This window comes from Mesoplodon mirus, assembly GCF_964341445.2.
Source record: "Mesoplodon mirus genome assembly, chromosome: 10".
Taxonomy (NCBI): Eukaryota; Metazoa; Chordata; class Mammalia; order Artiodactyla; family Ziphiidae; genus Mesoplodon; species Mesoplodon mirus.
In genome coordinates, this window is record NC_138986.1 from 92,356,885 (window position 1) to 92,378,549 (window position 21,665).

Consider the following 21,665-nt stretch of genomic DNA (forward strand, 5'->3'; position numbering starts at 1 on the left):
GGCCCGGCCCGGAAGCCCAGGTCTGCCATGGGGGCCTCGGCGGGCGCTCCCGAGATCGGACCAAACGCGTGCGGGCCAAGCCGGCACCGTGCTGGGCCGGTGCTACAGAGGGCCGGGCGCGCGGGCCCCCCGGCCCGCTCCGCCCGCGAGCGAGCTCGGGCTCCTGAGAGCGAGCCGCGCTGGGGGCGACAGGGGCGGCGGCGGGGGCGGGCGCGTGGCGGCGGCAGCGGCAACCGTGGGGGAGGAGCGGCGGCTCGCGCTGCTGTGGCGACGGACGCTGTTGTGGCGACGGACGCTGCTGTGGCGACGGACGCTGCTGCGGCGTCGGACGAGAGGCGGTGGCGGAGGAGACCCACCCCTGTCCACATGGACAGTCGCAGAGGTCTCGGCTGATACATTCGCGCCTGGGCGGGGTGGGCGGACGGCCGTAGCGGCGGCGGCTGCGGCTGCGGCTGCTGAAAGGAGCGGAGAGTCCGGGGGCGCCTGACTGTCGTGGAGACCTCACCGACCCGGGGCGGCGGGTGCGGCCATTTTACGGCCCGGGACTGAGGGAGGCGTGTTTGTGTGCTCGCCCTCAGACTCTCTTCCTGCGGGCCCGCCGCTAGGGGAAGCTTCTCGGGCGGCCTGGGCGGGCGGTGGATGGGGAGTCGCGGGCCGAGAGGCACCGGGCCCGGGAAGCGCCGTCGCCGTCGTCGCCGCTCGAGTTCGCCCGGCGGAGCCTGAGCAGCCCAGGCTGCGGGTCTCGCCGCCCGCCCGCGGATAGGCCCGGGAGCCGGCCTGCTTTTGTGTAGGCCCGTCCGGACGGGGGAGCGCCGCCCGCCTGACGGCCGAGTCCTAGGCCCGCAACCCTGCGGCGGCTCCCCTCCTGCGGCGCGGCCCCTCATCCCGGCGAACGCGGCGGCGGTGTGGGCCATGGATTAGGGAGGCGGCGGCGTGGGAGGAGGAAGATGGCGTCTGGCAAGAGAGACGGCAGCGCCGGGGAGATTACTTTTTTGGAAGGTACATCAATTTCTGCACTCGAGGGGGTGGGGGTGGGGAACTACAGGAAAATGTGGGCCCCTGATTCCCGGCTATTCAGGTGTGGGCGCCGGCTGGGTTTGGGGGGCTCCGGGGCGCTGGCGGGGAGAGAGGGTGCTGCGGGCGCGCTGGGTCCGAGTCCGTGCGGGCTAGGGGCTCGGCCGGGAGCCGGGAGGCCGAGGGGGCGTCGGTGGACCGGGAGCCGGAGTTGATGAGTGTCCTTTGAGAGTGTACGCGTGTCTTTGACATGTTTTTTCTGTTTTTGGTTTCTCCGCGGTGGCCTAAGGATGAGAGCAGATTGCGCTCGGCTCCCGTTTGGTGTTCATGGAAAGTTTCAGATCGCTACGGTTGGGTGAAATCGGGGGCCAGTCCACGTAGGGAGGGCAGAGGTAGTTTCCTGAGCTTGTTTTATGCGCCCGTCCCCGTCTTTCTTTTTTCGCGGAGCTTCAGGCTTCCTCTTGCAGCCAGCATTCAGATTAGGCCTGGCTCTGTCAGGTAATCTTACGAAATGTGTTTTGCTAACGATATTTTAGAAAATAATTTATCGGAAACAAAGAGAACGAGATTCACAATGTCAATTTTGGGACCGTCACCCAAGCTAATAGACGAAGTTTGAGTGGTTACATTTTAAATCATTTGTGAGGAAAAGTTAAACATTTGCTGCAGGCGGACTAAGCCAGTCGTAAGTAAGAAAAGCCATCTATTATTGTTGGGGATAATGGGTAACAGTATTGGCTCTTGGCCCCCCTATCAGGATCCCTAAAATACGGCTAAATTCGTTGTCCTTATGGACCAGGAACGCTCAACGTTCGATTATGCGTTCACCGTTTGTGATGGTAATTAGGTTTATAAATATGTTTGGGAGAGCGGGTTTATGAGTGCGGGTCTGTCTGCTGTGCAGTGACTTAAAAAAAGATTTAACTCCTTTTCGGATAATTTTGCAAAGATGAATTTCATATGGGGTAAAAGGAGTACTTTAAAGATAACTAGTTGGAAACATTTCTGAATTAAGAAAGTACAACTTCACTGTGGTACAAGGTCGTCTAGGAGAGTGTGGAAGGATGGGTAAGCCGAGTTTACAGTTTTATTAACTGCACCTGGAACAGGGCCTGGACCACAGTAGGTACTCAGTGTTAGGCTCCTGAACAAATGGGTACTCATGGAGCTGAGTGGGAAAAGAAACCTTAAGTTTCTTAATCTTCCTTGGAGTGTAGCAGAGCCAAAACCAAAAATTGACCTTGTGTGCAAACCGGCCTTTATTTAGAAGGGATGAGAGCTTTATGTGAGATTTGTGGTAAGAAGGTGTGGAAAGCTTGCAGGTTTTTCTGGGTTCACTCCGTATTTCTTTTATTCTATCTCCATTCTCATTTGGGCAGAATGGTTCCCTGTCCGGGGCTGAGAGTGGTACAGCTTGTGTTACAGATGGTGCCATGTGATGAACATAGGCAGGATAGAAAGAGCATAAATAAGGCCAACAGATACAGGGCCAATGTGAAATTTAAAACTGTTGCTTTCAGTTTATTCTAACTTAAGGGTCTGTGAATTGCTCTAGGGGTTAAACTTGAGTTTCACCATGTCTCCTTCAGCATTCTCAGAAAGCAAGTGACTGGTACCTTGTTTAGAATATGAGCATAAGGGAGAGCAGGCATTTCGGTTTTTCATATACTGTACTGAATCTTTTGAAATAAATGGGACGATATTTAGTACTACTAATATTTTTTGTGTTTAATATTTTGTATTTAATTCTTTTGGCTCTTTACACTTTTAATGATAAAATACTCCAATGTAGCTTGCCAGATATTCATTCATCAAATAGTTATAGTGGCCTGCTCTGTACTAGGCACTTTACCAAGGTGAATACAGCAGTGCATAAGAAGATAGTTAGGGTCCTTGCCTTTATGGGACTTAGATTTTAGTGGGAGGGGCTTTTCATAAACAAGTAAAAGTTAACCCATTTCAAACACTCTTACCCCATTTTTTTCACATAGTTTCCTTCTTCACTTTATTTAGATCTGCTCAGGCCTGACAACCTACTTACAGTGTCACGCTGCCACACATGTACAAACACATGGTATTCCCTTTAACTTTTATTTTTCATGGTAGCGCTTTTCACATGATAAATCTATGTCTTCATGGTTTTTAGTCCTATTAAAGTATAAGCTCCATGAAAGCAGTGGCTTTCTCTTTTCACCATCCTATTTCTTGCACGTGGAGCATATTTATTTGTTGTTAGTGAAATAAACAGGATGATAATAGTGTGATAAAGGCTATGGAAGAAAAATACAGAGCAGTGGATGAATGAGAAAGCCATTTTACAGTGTTAAAGTCAAGAAAGGCCTTACTGAGGAGGTCACACGTGTATTAAGGTAATAACTGTGGGACTAGAGTATGGCAGAGGGCATGATGTCTCTAAAGGTTCCAAGATGATATAGGGTTCCATTTGTTTAAAAAAAGGAGGTCGTTATGGCTGAAATGTAGCAAGCAAGGAAGAGAGTGATATGAAAGAGAGGTCGCAGATCATGCAAGATCATGAATTTTTATTTGATTCTGAGAGGTAGGAAGTCATTGAAGAGTTTGGGACAAAGGAGTGTAATGATACGATTTACCTTTGTTTTTTAAAAAAACCGCTTTGCTCCTGGAGTGAATTAGAGGAGATCAAGAGTAAAAGCGGGGGTATTAGTTAGGAGAGTATTGTAGCAGTCTGAAAAAGAGACGGGCTTGGATTAGGATGGTAGCAGTGGCAATTGGGGAAGAGGAGAGGATAGATCGAAGATCCGTTTGGATGTAGAGCTTACAGGACTTCTTGATGCATTGCATATTGAGGATCAGAGGAAGGGAGGAATCAAAGATGACTCCTAGGGTTTGGGTTTGAGGTGTTGCAGGGGGGCACGGGATTCCTTTCACTGAGATGGAGTAGGCTGGCAGAGGAATGAGAAGTAAGTTAATCGCTCTGCTTTGGTCATCTTAAGTTTGAGGTGCTTGTTTGTTGTCCATTTTCTAAATTATGTCTTACATTCTTATAAAATATTAAGTAAAAAACGAATTCCATTTCCTTTTCTGGCTTCTTTAGGGGAAAAGAGACCTATTGGTTACTATTGTACTTTATTTTGTTGGTATGGTATCACACTGGAATTGTGTGAATTTAATTAGGCCACAGCTTGTATTGAATTTTTTCTTTCCCCTCTCTGATTTGTTTCTTTCTCTTCTATTCACTTAAGGTTGTCTTCTGCGCCTTTTCCACTTGTGATAGTTAGTGTGGCAGATTTCTCTTTTGTTTATTCATTCAACGGATATTTATTGAGCAACTGTAACGTTGTAGGTACTGTGCTGAGAGTCACAGTGGGGGAGGGAAGGCGGTTTCCCCTTGGAGTTTCCAGTCCAGTGAGGGGAGTCAGTAATCAAATGAACGCACTTGTAAGTGTAACATTTCAACTGTCAAGTGCAACCAAAGGGGATTATTTGTGATAATGAGAATTTGATCTAATCAGGGCAGTTTGAAGGGTGACTAGGAGAGGGAAAGGTGGAGAAACAGAGCTTTCCAGCCAGGGGGAATACAATAGAGGAAGCGTGGCACGCTTAGGGAACTGAAAGGACAGTGTGGTGCTAGTAAGGAGAGCGGTACAAGATAAGACTGCAGGTGAACATCATCAGCTTTGTTTCAGAAAAGGTCATTGGCTACCCCACGGAAATAGCTCTAGAGAGGGGCTGAAGATTGTTGTCGAGATCAGTTAGGAGACTTGTAGTACAGGGCAGAGGGGACGGTAGTGAGCGCGTTCTCGTAACCTTTCGTTTGATATTCTCCCCGTTCTCTTCTCCTCTGGCAAGTCTACCTCCTCTCATGTCTTTTTCTCTATTATACTGTTCTTGTTCATTCTAGCTTTCTTTCCCTTTACCTTTTTTCTTCTACCCACTAATTGCTTCACCTATATTTTCTCCCATTTTTTCTGCTTTCCCTTTCATGTGTGTGTATGTGTGGGTGTGTGTATTTCCTACTTTGTTTTCGTTCTTCTCTTAATGCTTGCCTTCTCTCTTATTTGAATTCTAGTTTTTATTGTTGTCTTTCACTTACTACCTTTCTTTTTCTGGGTATTAGCTGACTGTTCTTGATATTCTAGATTGACTCGTGTAGTGAGAGAGGTAACAGAGAATGCAGTTATGTATTCCACATATCTAGACTTCTGTAAGTTCATTGTTCCTGTTGCCATTACAAAAGTGTGTTGACTGTTTGAGATCAGGTGCTGTAGAGGGGTTATACGACCTAGAGCAAGTAAGTGGGGCAGTGAGAACTGGAGCCTGGGACCTGTCCTATAGCCTTAACCTCCTTCAGCATTTCCTGCCTTCTTTCCTCCCTCCTTCCCTTCTTTATCCCTTTGCTTTCCCATTCTTCTTACCTGTTTAACCTTGGGGGTGGGAGGGACAAGAGACGGGAAAGTAACAGGGAGTTATGGGGAGTTACCATTTACTGATGAAGCAGCGCTCTAAGAGGGCAAAAGCTGAAGCCACAGGTCTCTTAAGGCCCAACTTCAGAAATTATACAGTGTCACTTCTGTCACATTCGATTGGCCGGAAGGCCACAGAGCCAGCCCAGATGCCAGAGGAGGGGAAGGAGAACCATCCCTCAGCAGGAGCAGTGAGAAGGAATTTGCAGCCATCTTTAATCCATGCAGCCATCTTTCCTCTCCCAAACCTCCCTGTTTTTGGGTTTTGGTTTTTGTTTTTAATACTTTGAACAAAGTCATAGTATTTCTTAAACTTGAAAATGACAGTTCTTTGATGATCCAAAAATTTCTAATTTCTGGACAGTTTAGGAAACTAAAGGAAGACAGCGCCGTTTTGGGGGCTACCTTAGGGTTTTGTACTTCTCAGAGCCTTCTGCATCCATCACCAGCAATTAGGACCTCTTGTCTCCTGACTAAAATTGGAACAGTCCTAGGCAAATTGGGACATATGGACACTCTGCCTTGTCCCAAGTTAACAGCAACTACTTTGAGGCCGTCTGAAACTATAGGCTTGAAAAGTAAGACAGCAAGCCATATTCTGACCTTGTTTTGGGAGAGTTTTTTTGTTTTTTGTTTTTGTTTTTTGTTTTTGCGGTACGCGGGCCTCTCACTGTTGTGGCCTCTCCCGTTGCGGAGCACAGGCTCCGGATGTGCAGGCTCAGCGGCCATGGCTCACGGGCCCAGCCGCTCCGCGGCATGTGGGATCTTCCCGGACCAGGGCACGAACCCGTGTCCCCTGCATCGGCAGGCGGACTCTCAACCACTGCGCCTGGGAGAGTTTTTTTTTTGTTATTTCAAATACATTTCATGCTTGCTTTTGAATATGAGGGTTTTTTTCTCCCACATTAACTGCGTTACAATGTTTGAAATATAGCAGGGAGAAAAAAACCAAACAGTGCTGGTGTACAGTGTATAACAAATGTGCTTTTTTCTTTTTTGCAAAGACTGAAGCCATTTTTAAGGACATGAAGAGCTAGAAATTTCCCGAGACTTGTTTGTATACTATGTAATAACCTTGTTGTCTTTCCTATATTAAAAAAAGAAATCTGCAAACTTTCTGCCTCCACAACCTCCTGTGTATGAATCTGCCACTAAATCTTGGAGACATGGTGAAAATACTGCCTTTCACCACCATGACCTCTGGTGACCCTGTCTTCATGGAAACCAATATCTTCTCTGCCTCTGAAATTCCTATGCCACTGTTTGGATGAGGAGGGGTTCCATATTTTGGCATTTAAACTTCTTCCTTCAGTTCAGGTTTGTCTCCATTCTCTATTATCTCAGGAAATAAAAACCGCTGATTTAATTTTGTCAGTATAGCAATGAAGTGTGCAAATCGTCATCCGCGTTTCCTTCACGAGTTTGAGTACCAACTCCCGAGTCTCCTTGTCTTCACCATTTATAGGCTTTACCTGTTTTTCAAGTTTATCTTCTTTTAATTTACGTTTATTATGACACTGTCAGTTTTCTCCTTGTTGAATGGTGCATTTGCACTTTCAGGATTAAAGTGTTTCCTTGGTCCATCTCACTGAGTATTGTTCCCCTGCCGTCTTGATGGTGTTCTCCCCTTCCCTCGGAGCAGAAGGAACGTTTGGAGCCGCGTGTCTCTCGCCATCATCTCTTAGGTTACTCGTTTTCTCTCTTTGGCACTTTGTGTGCCTGTGATAACTATATTTTAGAGATGGTGTCTTCTGCATGAAGACAGAACCGACTGCACCACTTTGGGGTAAGGTACCCACTGCTTGGTATTTCCAGTCCACAGAAGATCGAGATGCTTCCAGCAACGCCAACAGCGTCAAACTGCTGCCTGCTGTTGGCCTTGGACAGAACTAACTGTATGCCAGCATCCTGCCGAAAGATCCACAGAAACCCACTGAATGGAATGGAGAGGTGGATAAACTGAGGGAACACTGGACCATAGCTGGATCCTGAGGCAAAGAATATTGTGCTTTTGGTGGTTCACAGAGAAGTCTACTATTATTCCCAAGGACATAATACATTCAGACTTCATCTTCAGATAGTGTTGGACAGTCTATTGGTCCGTCTCCTGTATCAAAAAATAAAGGTTGTATAGATTAAGAATTTGAGAAAACTCAACTCAGCTGGGTCATTTTTCTGCTTCATGAAGCTCCTGTGGGGGTTATTCAGTGGTAGCTTGGCTGGCCTGGAGGCTCCAAGACAGCTTTATTCAAATGTCTGACTCTGGCCGGTATGGGCCGGAGTTGGGCCCTTCCTTCTCCATGTGGTCGAAAGGCCTCTTCATGGGGTCTCTGCAGCGGGGTACCCGTACTTGTAACATGGTGGCTTAGGGCTCCACGAGACGGCCTGTGGAGAATCTTGACAGGTTCTTGAGAAAGACTGGGGGTAAAGCACTACAGAGCCACCTAAAATTGCTTTATTGAGATTTCCTGACATTTGCATTTAATTCGCTCTTTACGTTTTCTTTTACTGCTTTTATATTTCTAAGTTGCAGAAGTTAACTTCTGTCTCAGTGATCCTTTTTTAAAAATTCTATTTTTTATTATTGTAAAACCTTATCAATGACAGTTTAAAAATTATTGGGAAATGTTTCATATCTGTGTGGAATATAAAGCATAATATAGCAAAAGCTCATGTTCTACTTCCTAGCCTAAAGAAAACATTACTAATACAGTTGAAGCTGGGCTGAACCCTTTCTTTTTTTTTTATTTTAAAAAATTTTTTAAAGAAATTTATTTATTTTTGGCCGCGTTGGGTCGTCGTTGCTGCACGCAGGCTTTCTCTAGTTGCGGCGAGCGGGGGCTACTCTTCGTTGTGGTGCGCGGGCTTCTCATTGCAGTGGCTTCTCTTGTTGCGGAGCACGGGCTCTATGCGTGCGGGCTTCAGTAGTTGTGGCTCCGGGGCTGTAGAGCGCAGGCTCAGTAGTTGTGGCGCACGGGCTTAGTTGCTCCACAGCACGTGAATCTTCCTGGACCAGGGCTTGAACCCGTGTCCCCTGCATTGGCAGGCAGATTCTTAACCACTGTGCCACTAGGGAAGTCCCGAACCCTTTCTTTTTTGCATCCTTCTGCCCCCTTTCCAGGGGTAACCACCATCGTTAATTTGGTAGTTATCATTCCCATACATTTCTTTGTACTTTATGTTCTTATCTCTGAACCTGTGTATGTGTACAAATTGTTTTGAATGTTTAGAATATTTTATAAATCATGTCATACTGTATTCTTCTGTAATTTGCTTTTCATTCTTACAGCATTGTTTGAGTAATTAAATTATGTTGATAAGAATAGGTGTAGTGCTTTGTCATAGTATGAATATACTACCTTTTATTTATGCATTTCCTTTTTTGTGGGAATTAGGTTGTATCTAATTTTTTACTATTACATACATTGCTACTATGCATATTTTAGTATGTCTCATATTGCTACTATGAACTTTTTTTTTAAGTACATTTCCTTGTGCACATGTGTGTGTTTCTCTAGAGCAGGGGTCAGCAAACTTTTTCTGTAAAGGGCTAGATAGTGAATATCTTACCCTTTGCATTCCAAACAGTCTGTCACAATTACTCAGTGCTGCCAGTTTAGCAAGAAGGCAGTTACAGATAATACATAAGCAAATGAGTGTGGCTGTGTGCCAGTAAAACTTTTTGGACACTGAGATTTGAATTTTATATAATTTTCTTGTAACATGAAACATTAGTCTTGTTTGATTTTTTGTTTTCCCCCCTAGCCATTTAAAAATGTAAAAGCCATATTCTTAGCTCGTGGGCCTTATAAAATCAAGCAGCAGGCCCGATTTGGCTGGGCCATACTTTGCTAACATCTGATCTAGGGTATTTCTTAGCAATGGAATTATCGGGTCATGTGCAATTTCATCTTCACCTAAGTATTGCCAGATTGATCTCCAAAGTGCTTTCACTAGCACTTTTTAAATTTTCTGTTTATACACATCATTACCCACTTAATAATGTCTGATGTTTTAGTTTTTGCCAGTCTGATGTGTTTATCAGATGGTGGTTTGAATTTGTAATACTCTGGTTTATAGTGAGGTTGAGTATCTTTATTTCTGCATTTTTAAAAATTGTTCATTGTTCATTCAGTATTCAAAAAATATTGAGTGCCAACCTAGAGGTAATCCCTATTCTATGTGCCTGTGGTGTGTGAGTAAACTAAACAAAATACTCTATGAGTTTCTTTTTGTTTTTTGGGTTATTTTGTGTGTTTCCTCAGTTCTTAATTGCTCATGTTTTCTGCACATTTTGTTCTGTTGGAATGTTGGGGTTCTTTATATAGTCTGGATAGGAAACCTTGGTTGAATTATGTGTATTGAACATACATCTTACAGAATTATTGCTTGTCTTATTTTTAAATTCATGGAATAATTTTATGAGCAAATTTTTAAAATGTAGTCATTTATTGTTTTTTTCTTAATGTCTTTTGCTTTTTGTGATAGAAGAAATTCTTTGGTCTTATTGGTCCCTTATATTGTAACTTTACTTTTTTTGGTTTTACTAATCACTGTTCATTTCTTTAGTTTTTACGGTAGCAGGAGAGTGCCAGTCGGCTGTACAGGTTGGGGTAACAGAATTTGAAAATCTATTTGTAGTGTATCTATTTCTTATGTTTTCTTTACATTTAAAAATGTTTTTTAAAAAGACTATTAACGGGACTTCCTTGGCGGTCCAGTGGTTAATACTCTGCTCTTCCACTGCAGGGGGCACGGGCTCGGTCCCTGGTCAGGAAACTTAAGATTCCGCATGCTGCATAGCATGGCCAACGGAAAAAAAAAAAGACTTTATTAAATACTTGCAAACCGTATATCTGATAAGGGGTTAATATCCAAAATATATAAAGAACTCATATAACTCAATAGCAAAAAAACCAAATAATCCAATTAAAAATAGGCAAAGGACTTGAATAGACATTTTTTCCAAAGAAGACCTACAGATGGCCAACAGATACCTGAAAAGGTGCTCAACATCACTAATTATTAGGGAAATGCCAATGAAAACCACCATGAGATATAACCTCACGCCTGTTAGAATGGCTATTATGAAACCATGGTGACCGTGCTCTGTTGGTGGGAGTGTAGATTGGTGCAGCCACTATGGAAAACAGTATGGAGGTTCCTCAGGAGATTAAAAGTAGAACTACCATATGATCCAGCAATTCTGCTTATGTGAATATATCTGAAGGAAACAAAAACACTATGTTGAAGAGATATCTGTGCCCCCCTGTTCAATAGCCGAGACATGGATACAATCTAAGTGTCCATGAGTGGAAGAACGGATAAAGATGTTGTGTATATATACAATGGACTATTATTCAGACATAAAAGGGAGAGAAATCCTGCCATTTGTGACAACATGGGTGGACCCTGAGAGCATTATGCTAAGTGAAATAAGAATGCTGTGCGATCCCACTTATGTGTGGAATCTTAAAAAAAAAATCCCAAACTCATAGAAAAAGAGATCAGATTTGTGGTTACCAGAGGCAGGGCACGGGACGTGGGGGACTTGGATGAAAGTGGTCAAAAGGTACAAACTTCCAGTTACAGGATAAATAAGTACTGGGGTTGTAATGCATAAAATGATGGGTGGCTATAGTTAATACTCCTGTAGAGCTTATTTGGAAGTTGTTAGAGTAAATCCTGAGAGTTCTCATCACAAGGAAAGAAACTTTCTTCCTTCATTTCCTTCCTTCCCTCCCCTCTCTTCCCTTTTCTTTCTTTCTTTCCCTAGCTTGCTTTCTTTTCTCTCTTTCCCTCTTTCTCTTTCTCCTTCCTTCTTTTCTTTCTTTCTCTCTTTCTTTCTTTCATCTATATGAGATGATAGATGATAACTGATCATATTATGGTAATCATTTCACAGTATATGTAAGTGAAGTCATTATGTTGTACACCTTGAACTTATACAGTGCTGTTCAGTTATATATCAATAAAACTGGGCAGGGAAGACTTGTTTTTGTTTTTTATTTTTCTTTTTTCTAGCCATGCAAAAGATTTACTTTTTTTTTTTTTAAGAGCAGTTTTAGTTTCACAGCAAAGCAGAAGGTACAAAGATTTGCCATACACCTCCCACCCCCACATCTGCATAACCTTGGCCAGTATCAACATCTCCCACCAGAGTGGTACAATTGGTAACCCTCCACCGACACGTCATAGTCCATAGTTTACGTTATGGCTCACTCATTGTGTGGTATAGTCTGTGGGTTTGGATAAGTGTGTAATGACATGTATCCATCATGATCATGTCATACGGAGTATTTTCATTGCCATAAAAATCTTCATTGTTCCACCTATTCACCCCTCAGCCCCTCCACCGTCACCTCACCTTGGCAACTACTGATCTTTTTACTGTCTCCATAGTTTGCCTTGCCCAGAATGTCATCTAGTTGAAATCATACAGAAGATCGCCTTTTCAGGTTGGTTTCTTTCACTTAGTAATAGGCATTTAAGGTTCTTCCGTGTCTTTTCATGGCTATTACTAAGTGAGTTCTTGGTATATTTTGGATAAAGTCCTTTATCAGATGTGGTTTTTTTTGCAAATATTTTCTCCCAATCTTTGGCTTGTTTTCTAATTTTCTTGGCAGAGCAAAAGGTTTTAAGTTTAATGAAGTCCAGCTTATCAATTCTTTCTTTCATGGATTATACCTTTGGTGTTTCATCTAAAGAGTCATCACCATACCTAAGAGTCATCTAGATTTTCTCCTATGTTATCTTCTAGGAGTTTTATAGTTTTGTATTTTACATTTAGGTCTGTGATCCATTTTGAATTAAATAACTTGCTAAGACTTTGATTGCGATTGCACTGAATTTATTGATAAAGTTGGAAAGAACTGACATCTGGACAGTATTGAGTCTTCCCGTTCATGAACATGAAATATCTCTCCATTTTTTTAGTTTTTCTTTCATTTCATTTATCAGTTTTGTAGGTTCCATCATAAAGATTTTGTACATATTCTGTTAGCTTTATAGCTAAGTATTTCATTTTTTGGGGTGCTAATGTGTTATTGTGTTTTTAATTTCACATTTACCTTGCTCATTATTGGTATATAGGAAAGCATTTAATTGTTTTGTATTAACCTTGTATCCTGCAGCCTTACTATAATTGCTTACTAGTTCCAGTAGGGTTTTTTTGAGTGATTCTTTTGGATTTTCTACTTAGACGATCATATCATCTGCAAAGACACAGTTTTATTTCTTTCTTCCCAATCTGTATCTCTCTTATTTCTTTTTCCTATGTATTGAATTAGATGGAACAAAAAGGAGTGATGAAGAGGAGTCATCCTTGCCTTGTACCTGATCTTAGTTGGAAAGCTTCCATTTCTCATCATTATATATGATGTTAGCTATAGGTTTTTGTAGATATTCTTTATGAAGTTAAGGAAGTTCCCATGTTTCTTTTAGCTTGCTGAGTATTTTTATCATGAATAGGAATTGGATTTTATCAAATGCTTTTTCTATTGATGTGATCTGTGATTTTCCTTTTTTTAGCTTATTGATGTAATGGATTACATTAACTGATTTTTGAATATTGACCCAGCCTTGGCATAGCTGGGACACATTCCACTCGGTTATGGTGTATAATTCTTCTTACACATTGTTGGATTCAGTTTGCTAATATTTTTGCATCTATGTTCATGAGAGATATTGGCCTGTAGTTTTCTTATTACGTCTTTGTCTGGTTTTGATATTAGGGTAATGCTGGCCTTGTAGAATGAGTTAGGAAGTATTCCCTTTGCTTCAGTCTTCTGAAAGAGATTGTAGAGAATTGATACAATTTCCTTAAATGTTTGGTAGACTTCACCAATGAATCCATCTGGGCCTGGTGGTTTCTGTTTTGGAAAATTATGATTAGTTATTGATTCAATTTCTTTACTAGATGCAGGCCTATTTAGATTGTCTGTTTCTTCTTTTTTGTTTTCTTGAGGTTTTCTTTTTTGGCAACTTGTATCTTTCAAAGAATTGGTCCATTTCATCTAGGTTATCAGATTTGGGCATAGAGCTGCTGGTAGTATTTCTTTATTATCCTTTTAATGCCCATGGGATCTGTAGTGACGTCCTCTCTTTCATTTCTTTCCTTTTTTTAAAATAATTTTTTTGGAGTGTAGTTGATTTACAATGTGTTAGTTTCAGGTGTACAGCAAAGTGAATCAATTAATACATATACCTATATCCACTCTTTTTTAGATTCTTTTCCCATATAGACTGTTACAGAGTTTTGAGTAGAGTTCCCTGTGCTATATAGTAGGTCCTTATTAGTTCTCTATTTTATATATAGTAGTATGTATGTCAATCCCAGTCTCCCAATTTATCCCTCCGCCTACTGTTTGACCCCTGGTGACCATAAGTTTGTTTTCTTCATCTGTGACTCTACATCTGTGACTCATTTTTTTAGATCCTATATATAAGTGATATCATGTGATTATTTGTCTGTCTCTTTCATTTCTGGTGGTAGTAATTTGTGTTCGTCTTTTTTTCTTAGCCTGGCTAGAGGTTTATTGGTTTTATCAGTCTTATCAAAGAATCAGCTTTTGGTTTATTTGATTTTTCTGTTGATTTCCTATTTAATTTCATTGATTTCTGCTCTGATTTTTCTTACTTCTTTTCTTCTGCTTACTCTGGATTTAAATTGCTCTTTTTCTAGTTTCCTAAGAAAGATGCTTAGATGATTTATTCTTGGTCTTTCTTTTCTAATATATGCATTAAATGCTATAAATTTTCCCTCAGCACTGCGTTCACTACATCCCATAAATTTGGTAAATTGTGTCTTCATTTTCATTTAGTCCAAAGTGTTTTTAAGTTTATCTTGAGATTTCTTCATTAACCTGTTTGTTGTTTTGAAGTGTGTTGTTTACTCTCTATGTATTTTGGGATTTTTCCAGTTAATTTTTCTGGTTTTGACTTCTAGTTTAATTCTGTTGTGGTCTCAGAATAGACACTGTGATTTCTGTCATATAAATTTGCTAAAATGTGTTTTATGGCCCAGAATGTGGTCCTTGTGAATGTTTCATGTGAGCTTGAGAAAAATGTGTATTCTTCTGTTGTTGGATGCAGTAGTCTATAGATGTCAATTATCTCCAGTTGACTGACGGTATTATTAAGTTTAATTATGTCCTTACTGATTTTCTGCCTTCTGAATCAGTCCATTTCTGATATAGGAGTTTACAGTCTCCAACTATGATAGTGAATTCATTTATTTTTCCTTGCATTTCTAGTAGTTTTTGTCTCACATAATTTGACACTGCTGTTAAGGACTGTCATATCTTCTTGAAGAATTGACCCTTTTAACAATATGTAAATGCCCTTCTTTATCCCTAATAACTTTCCTTGCTTTGACATCTGCTTTGTCTAAAATTAATGTAGCTATTCCAGCTTTCTTTCGACTGCTGTTAGCATGGTCTTTATCCGTCCTTTTAATCTAATATGTGTTTTTATTTATGGGTTTCTTCTAGAGGGTATGTAGTTGGGTTTCATTGTTTGATCCATTCTGAGAATTTTTACCTTTTATTTGGTGCACTTAGAACATTGACGTTCAATTTTTTTTGTTTATTTTAAATCCAGACCTTAGAAGTTTATTAAATTCTTTTTGAATCCCTAAGGTGGCTGTAAACAGTTTGTTTTTACATGTTCGTAGCTTAAAGGAATGTGACTATCACAGTTTATATGGACTTCTGCCTAGGAAGCCCACCAACGCTACACAGTAGTTTTGTGTTTCCGTAATCCAGTCCTAACGTTGCCAGTGCTCTCCATACCTGGCAAGGGCCCGTCCTGCCCATTGCTTTTGATTGTGACTGCTGATACAGGTGGGTTGATGTCTCCCGTATTTTTTGTTACTATTTTCTATTTGTTGCCTTTGTTCTTTGTTCCTTTTTTTGTCTGCTACTCTTTTTCTGCCTTTTGTGTTTTTAATTGAGCATTTTATATGATTCCATTTTCTCTCCTTTCTTTGCATTTCAGTTATACTTAATTAAAATTTTTAGTGGTTCCTTTAACGTTTGCAATATATGTTTACAACTAATTGAAGTTCACTTTCAAATAACATTATACCACTTCACAGACAATAACAAAACAATCTTAATTCCTCTCTCCTGTCCCTTGTATCTTTGCTGTTATTCGTTTCCCTTTTAGTTAAGCTAAGCATAGGTATATACACACACACATAAGATATATACATAAACATACATGATCAAATCACATGTTGCTATTATTTTGAACAAAATGTTACTTGTTATTAGGAATAAGAAAAATAAAAGTTTTAATTTTATCTTCACTTATTCCTTCTCTGATACTCTTTCTTTATGTACATTCAAGTTTCTGACCTACATCATTTTTCTTCCCTCTAAAGAACTTTTTTTTCTTTAAACATTTGCAAAACAGGTCTTGCAAAATGGCAACAAGTTCTCTCAATATTTGTCTAAGAAAGTCTTATTTGTACTTCACTTTTGGAAGATAATTTCACAGGGTACAGAATTCCAGAGGGTTTTTCTTTTTTTTTTCTTTTCTCAACACTTTGTATTATTTCTCCCCACTCTCTTGTTTGCATGATTTCTGAGAAGTCAGTTAAAGTTCTTATCTTTGTTCCTCTGTAGATAATGTTTTTTTCTCCACACCCCCCCCCCCAACAAGCTGTGGTTTGAAAATGATATGCTCAGGTGTAGTTTTTTAGATTGCTGTTTCTGAGCTTCCTGGATCTGTGGTTTGGTGTCTGATGTTGATTTGGGGAAATTCTCAGTCATTATTGTTTCAAATATTTCTTCTGTTCCTTTCTTTATTCTCCTTCTGGTATTTCTATTAAATGTATGTTACACCTTTTGTGGTTGTCCCATGATCCTTGGGTGTTCTTTTGTTTTTTGTTTTTTCTTTCAGTCTTTGTTCTCTTTGCTGTTTAGTTTTGGAGGTTTCTACTGATATATACTCAAGTTCAGAGATTCTTTTCTCAGCTGTGTCCAGTCTACTAATAAGCTCATCAGAGACATTTTTCATTTCTGTTTCATGTTTATTATTTCTAGCATTTATTTTTGGTTCTTAGGATTTCCATCTTTCTGCTTATGTTGCATATCTGTTCTTGCATAGTTTAAATTCACAGCCTGATAATTCCAACATCCATGCCATGTCTGGTTTTGATGCTTGTCTTGTCTCATCGAATTGTGTTTTTTGCCTTTTCGTATGTCTTGTAATTTTTTTTCTTGATAGCTGGATATTATATACTAGGTGAAAGGAACTGCAGTGAATAGGCTGTAAGGGAAGCATTCTGTAGTCCTGGGATTAGGACTATAGTCCTGGGATTAGGTCTCGGTCTTAAATTCGGTGAGCCTAGACCTCTGAACTGTGAAACTTACAAGTGTTTCTCAGTATTTTTCTCTCCTCTTAGGTGGGACAGGATGGCTAGAATGGGCTGGTGTTAGGTAGTTCCCTTTTCCCTGCTGGAGCTGGGTCCGTTAGGGTTTGATACAACGTCCTTCGGTTAGGCTCTGGGTAACTACTTAGCCCTGAGGGTAGTCCTTGGTGAGAACAGAGTGCTCTCTTGTGTTTCAGAATGGTTCCTTTTGCCCTCTCCATGATGGAAGCAGGGGTGGGGGGAGTTTTCTCCAATTTACTGTGAGAACCTGGTCAAGCTCCTGGAGGTAAAACTCACAAGAGTGGGCCACCTCTTATGACGGGGTCCCCCTGGAGTTTTTAACCCTCAGACTTGTAAGCACGGAACCTCCAGCAGTTTGTCCATTTACCGTTTAGGTTTTCCTGCCCTGGTCCTGGGTCTTGTGGTAGTTGTAGGACTAGTACAGAGAAGTTTCATAGGCCCTTCACTCATTTCCCCCAATATTGACATTTACCACAATTGCTTTATCATATTCTCCTTCTAACTGTATATGTTTATATACACCTACTTTTTTTTTCCTGAACTGTTTGAAAGTAAATTTTAGGCATACTGCTCATTTACCCCTAAATACTTCATTATCCTACCCCTTTTTTTTTGGAACTATACATTCTCTTAAATTACTACAGTGCAGTTATCAAAATCAGAAAATTAACATTGATATAATGCTATTATCTACAGACTTTATTTCAGTTTTTACTAGTTGACCTAAAATGTTCTTTATAGCAAGAGGAAGAAAAATTCTGGTTCAGGGTCCGATTTAGGATCACTTATTGCATTTATTACTTGTGTCTCTTTTGTCTCTTTAATCTGGAATAGTATTCCAGTCTTTCTTTGTCTTTCTTTACCTTGGCATGTTTAATGTACACTGGACAGTTATTTTGTAGTTTGGGTTTGTCTGATGTTTCCTCATGATTAGATTTAGGTTATGAGTTTTTATAAGGAATGCCTTGGTAGTGATCTTTTGTCCTATTACTGGTGAAATTAACTTTGATCATTTAGTGTTTGCCAGATTTCTCCACTGAAAGGTACTATTTTCCCCTTTGTAATTAATAAATATTTTGTGGGGAACTACTTTGAAGCAATATAAATGACATATTTCTCTTCAGATTTCATCCATTCGTTTTAGCTTCTTTCCATTTATTTATTAGTTTCAGCATTCCTTGATGATGCATCCCCGAATCGTTTTTTATTATAATGGTTTTGTTTTGTGAATTACACTCATAATTTTCAAATGTTAACTCTTGCTTTTAGAATAAACCCTACTTGATTGTAATATATTATTCTTTGTCTATCACTGGATTTGATTCACTAATATCTTATTTAGGGTTTCATATCTGTCTTCATGAGAGAGTGCTTGGTAATTTCCTTCCTTAAATGTCATTATCAGGTTTAGCATCAGGTATTCTGACTTCATAAAATGAGCTGCAAAGTGTTCCTTTTTTTTTTATTTTCTGGGAAAGTTTAGGTAAATTTGTTGCTATATTTTACAAGTTTGAAGGAAATTATGGGAGCAGCATTCTGGGTCTGAGTTTCTCTTTACAGAAAGATTTATAATAATTCAGTTTCTTTTATTGACAGCAATGTTCGAAAACTTTTTTTCTTGTGTCAGTTTGGTAATATCTGTGCCCTCATAGGTGTTTAAGTTTGCTTTCTCTAGTCAACTAAGTCAGTTCCTCCCCATCCATCCAATTTTCACCTTTCGTCAGTTTAGTTACATCTCTCATCTGCTATTATCTTCTTTCTGGGTTCTTCTTGTTCTTGTGGGTTTCTGCTTTTCCCCCCTCTTTCCATTACTGTCATTTTACTGGAGGGGTATGGAGAAAAATGCATATATTTAATTTACGCTGCTTAACTGGGATCTTTCTTTAACCTTTGTATTTCCCTTCAGTTTTGTAAGTACAGTATAGTGGACATGATTTTCCACTCTGATTATACGAGTGTCAGCCATGGCAGGATACTGAAGTGTGTTGATAACTCTCAGGACTCTTGAGGGTGCAGAACTTTTGTCCTCAGTGCAAGTTGCCCCAAAATGTATGTTTTTAGAATTTGTTTGCTTTTTGTAATTTATTTTTTCTCATTGGCAGTTATCACTTTCATGAGGTTATTTTCCTTTCACCTATTAATTTATAACTTCTAATCTGTCAATTAGGAAATCCTGTGATTACACTTGTTAGAACTGTGTGTACAGAACCCTGCTTCTTTAGAGCGTACACAATATAAAATCTCTTGACTTTTCACTGCTTAGTGGCCTTTTTGGTTAACTTGCCTGACTCTCAGTGATGGATAGAGTCTTTACAGACTAGTAATCATCATAGTTTATTACCTTTTCTGTGTTGGTAGCATAACTTAAACTTAACCCTGTCTTTTTTTAAAACACAGGTTCATTTTACATTTGATTTTTGAAAATTGGGGTGGGGGATAATTTTAGATTTATAGAGAAGTTTCAAAGATGTTAGAGAGAGTTTCTGTACACCACTTACCCATCTTCCCCTAAAGTTCCCAACTTAGATAATCGTAGTATGTTTGTCAGAAACTAGGAAATTAACATGGGCGTAACACTATAGCCTAAACTACAGACGTGACTTGGATTTCACTAGTTATTTCATTAATGTCCTTTTTCTTTTGCACAGTCCAGTCCAGGACACCACATTGCATTTGGTTGTCATGTCTCCTTAGTCCCCTCTGATCATGCCAGTTTCTTTATCTTCCCTTGTTTTTCATAACCTTGACAGTTTTAAAGAGTTCTGGTCAGGAATTTTGTAAAATGTTCCTCAATTTGGGTTTATCTGATGTGTTCTTGTGACTAAACTGGTATTGTGGGCTTTTGGGAAGAAGCCACAGAGCTGAAGTCGCATTTTCATCACATCATGTTAAGTATGCTATGAATAAGACATCACTTTTCTTTTTTTTTTTTTAAATTTTTTGCTTTATAACAAATTTAGTCAGTTATACATATACATATGTTTCCATATCCCCTCCCTTTTGTGTCTCCCTCCCACCCTCCCTATCCCACCCCTCCAGGCGGTCACAAAGCACCGAGCTGATCTCCCTGTGCTATGTGGCTGCTTCCCACTAGCTATCTACCTTACGTTTGGTAGTGTATATATATAAAGACATCACTTTTGATGTTAACTTTGATGATCACTTAGCTGAGATAGTGATTGGTAGGTTTCTCACTGTCAGTTTACTTTTTTCCTTTTTCTATAGTTGACTCTTTGGAAGTGAGTTACAAAGTTGAGCATATACTGAAGGGAAAGGGAATTAAGTTCCATCTCTTACAGGAGAGAGTTTGGAATTCTGTAAGGAAGATGTGTCCCTTCTCCCCACTTATTTATTTGTTCAATTATTTATATCCATGTGGATTCATCAATATTTATTTTATTAAGGAGAATTATAATTCATACCATCATTTTAAAAAAAAAAAAAACGCCTTCTTCCTTTCTGGCCCTACGTAATACTCCAGGCGTATCTTGTATTTCTCCTGCGTCATCTCTAGAATCAGTCTTTTTTCCTGGGAGCTCTGGCTCCTCGTATTGGAGAATGATTTTTAGAAAATGAGATCTGTTTGTAGGTGGGCTTGTTGCCACTGCGGTATCACTGCTTCTGCACCTTCTGAGGACACACCCGTAGCTCTGTATACTAACCCATGGAGCAGCGTATCTGTATTCGTTTCTGTATCTATTAATCTGTATGTGTATCAAATAAAAGTGGGTACTGACATCTCTGCCTCTAATCCAGCACCACTAGAACGAACGGTTCATTCTAGCTTTCCTCTCTTGTTTTTTTATAACTTCTTTTTCTGAAAGGGAGACACCTTGCTCCTATTATCTACTATTTATTTACTTATATTTACATTATACTTGTAAAGAAGTTTCAGATTTACTCATGATGACTTGTTTCCTCCTGTTTCATGATATTTTGGGTTGTGAACTCATTTTTTTTGGAAACTTTTTTTGAGGCATTGAAATTTTATTTTTTTTAGAGAAGATTTATATTTGATTCTGCTCGTCATTTAGAGGTTTTGGTGATTGTTTTTTTGCCTTTACAAACAGTTTTTTACTGTGGAAAAATATACGTAACATAAAATTTACTGTTTTAACTGTTTATAAATGTACAAGCGTAGATTGGCATTAAGTACATCCATAATGTTGTGCCGCCATCACCACTGTCCATTTCCAGAACTTTTTCATCATCCCAGACAAAAGCTCTGTACCCGTTAAACAATAACTCTGCGTTCTCCTCTCTCTCCAGTCCCTGGTAACCTCTCTTCTACTTGCTCTCTGCATTTGCCTATTCTAGTTACCTCGTATAAGTGGAATCATACAATATTTGTCCTTCTGTGCCGCTGCTGTACTCATTGTAATGTTTTCAGAGTTCATCCATATTGTAGCATGTGTCAGAGTTTCATTTCTTTATGGCTAAATAACACTCCTCTGTATGTGTGTGTGAACACAGCACATTTTGTTTATCCATTCATCTGTTGATGGATATTTGGGTGGTTTCACCTTCTGGCTCTTGTGAATAATGCTGCTGTGAATGAACATTGGTGTACAAGTGTCAGAGTCCATGCTCTCAGTTATTTTGGGGTATATATCTAGAACTAGGATCACTGGGTCATAGGGTAATTCTGTGTTTAACTTTTTGAGGAACTGCCAAACATTTTCCATAGTGGCTGCACCATTTTATATTCCCACAAGCAATGCGTAACAGTTCCAATTTTTCCTCCTCCTCACCAACACTTATTATTTTCCATTAAAAAAAAACAGCCATCCTAACGGGTGTGAAATAGTGTC

At 39.9% G+C, this 21,665-nt stretch overlaps 1 protein-coding gene across 4 annotated transcripts in view; it reads left to right on the forward strand.

Moving 5' to 3' along the window:
• Window positions 1-275: 275 nt before the first annotated feature.
• The window catches only part of SENP6 (SUMO specific peptidase 6), a 110,695-nt gene continuing 89,305 nt past the window's right edge, over window positions 276-21,665 (forward strand). For 3 of the 4 annotated variants that reach the window (XM_082633283.1, XM_082633284.1, XM_082633285.1), the window contains exon 1: window positions 417-999. In XM_082633283.1, coding sequence (XP_082489409.1) covers window positions 948-999 — 52 coding nt within the window. In that variant the 5' untranslated portion in view covers window positions 417-947. Of the gene's footprint in view, window positions 383-416; window positions 1,000-21,665 lie in introns of those variants that run through there. The other variant, XM_082633286.1, reaches the window with a different exon arrangement.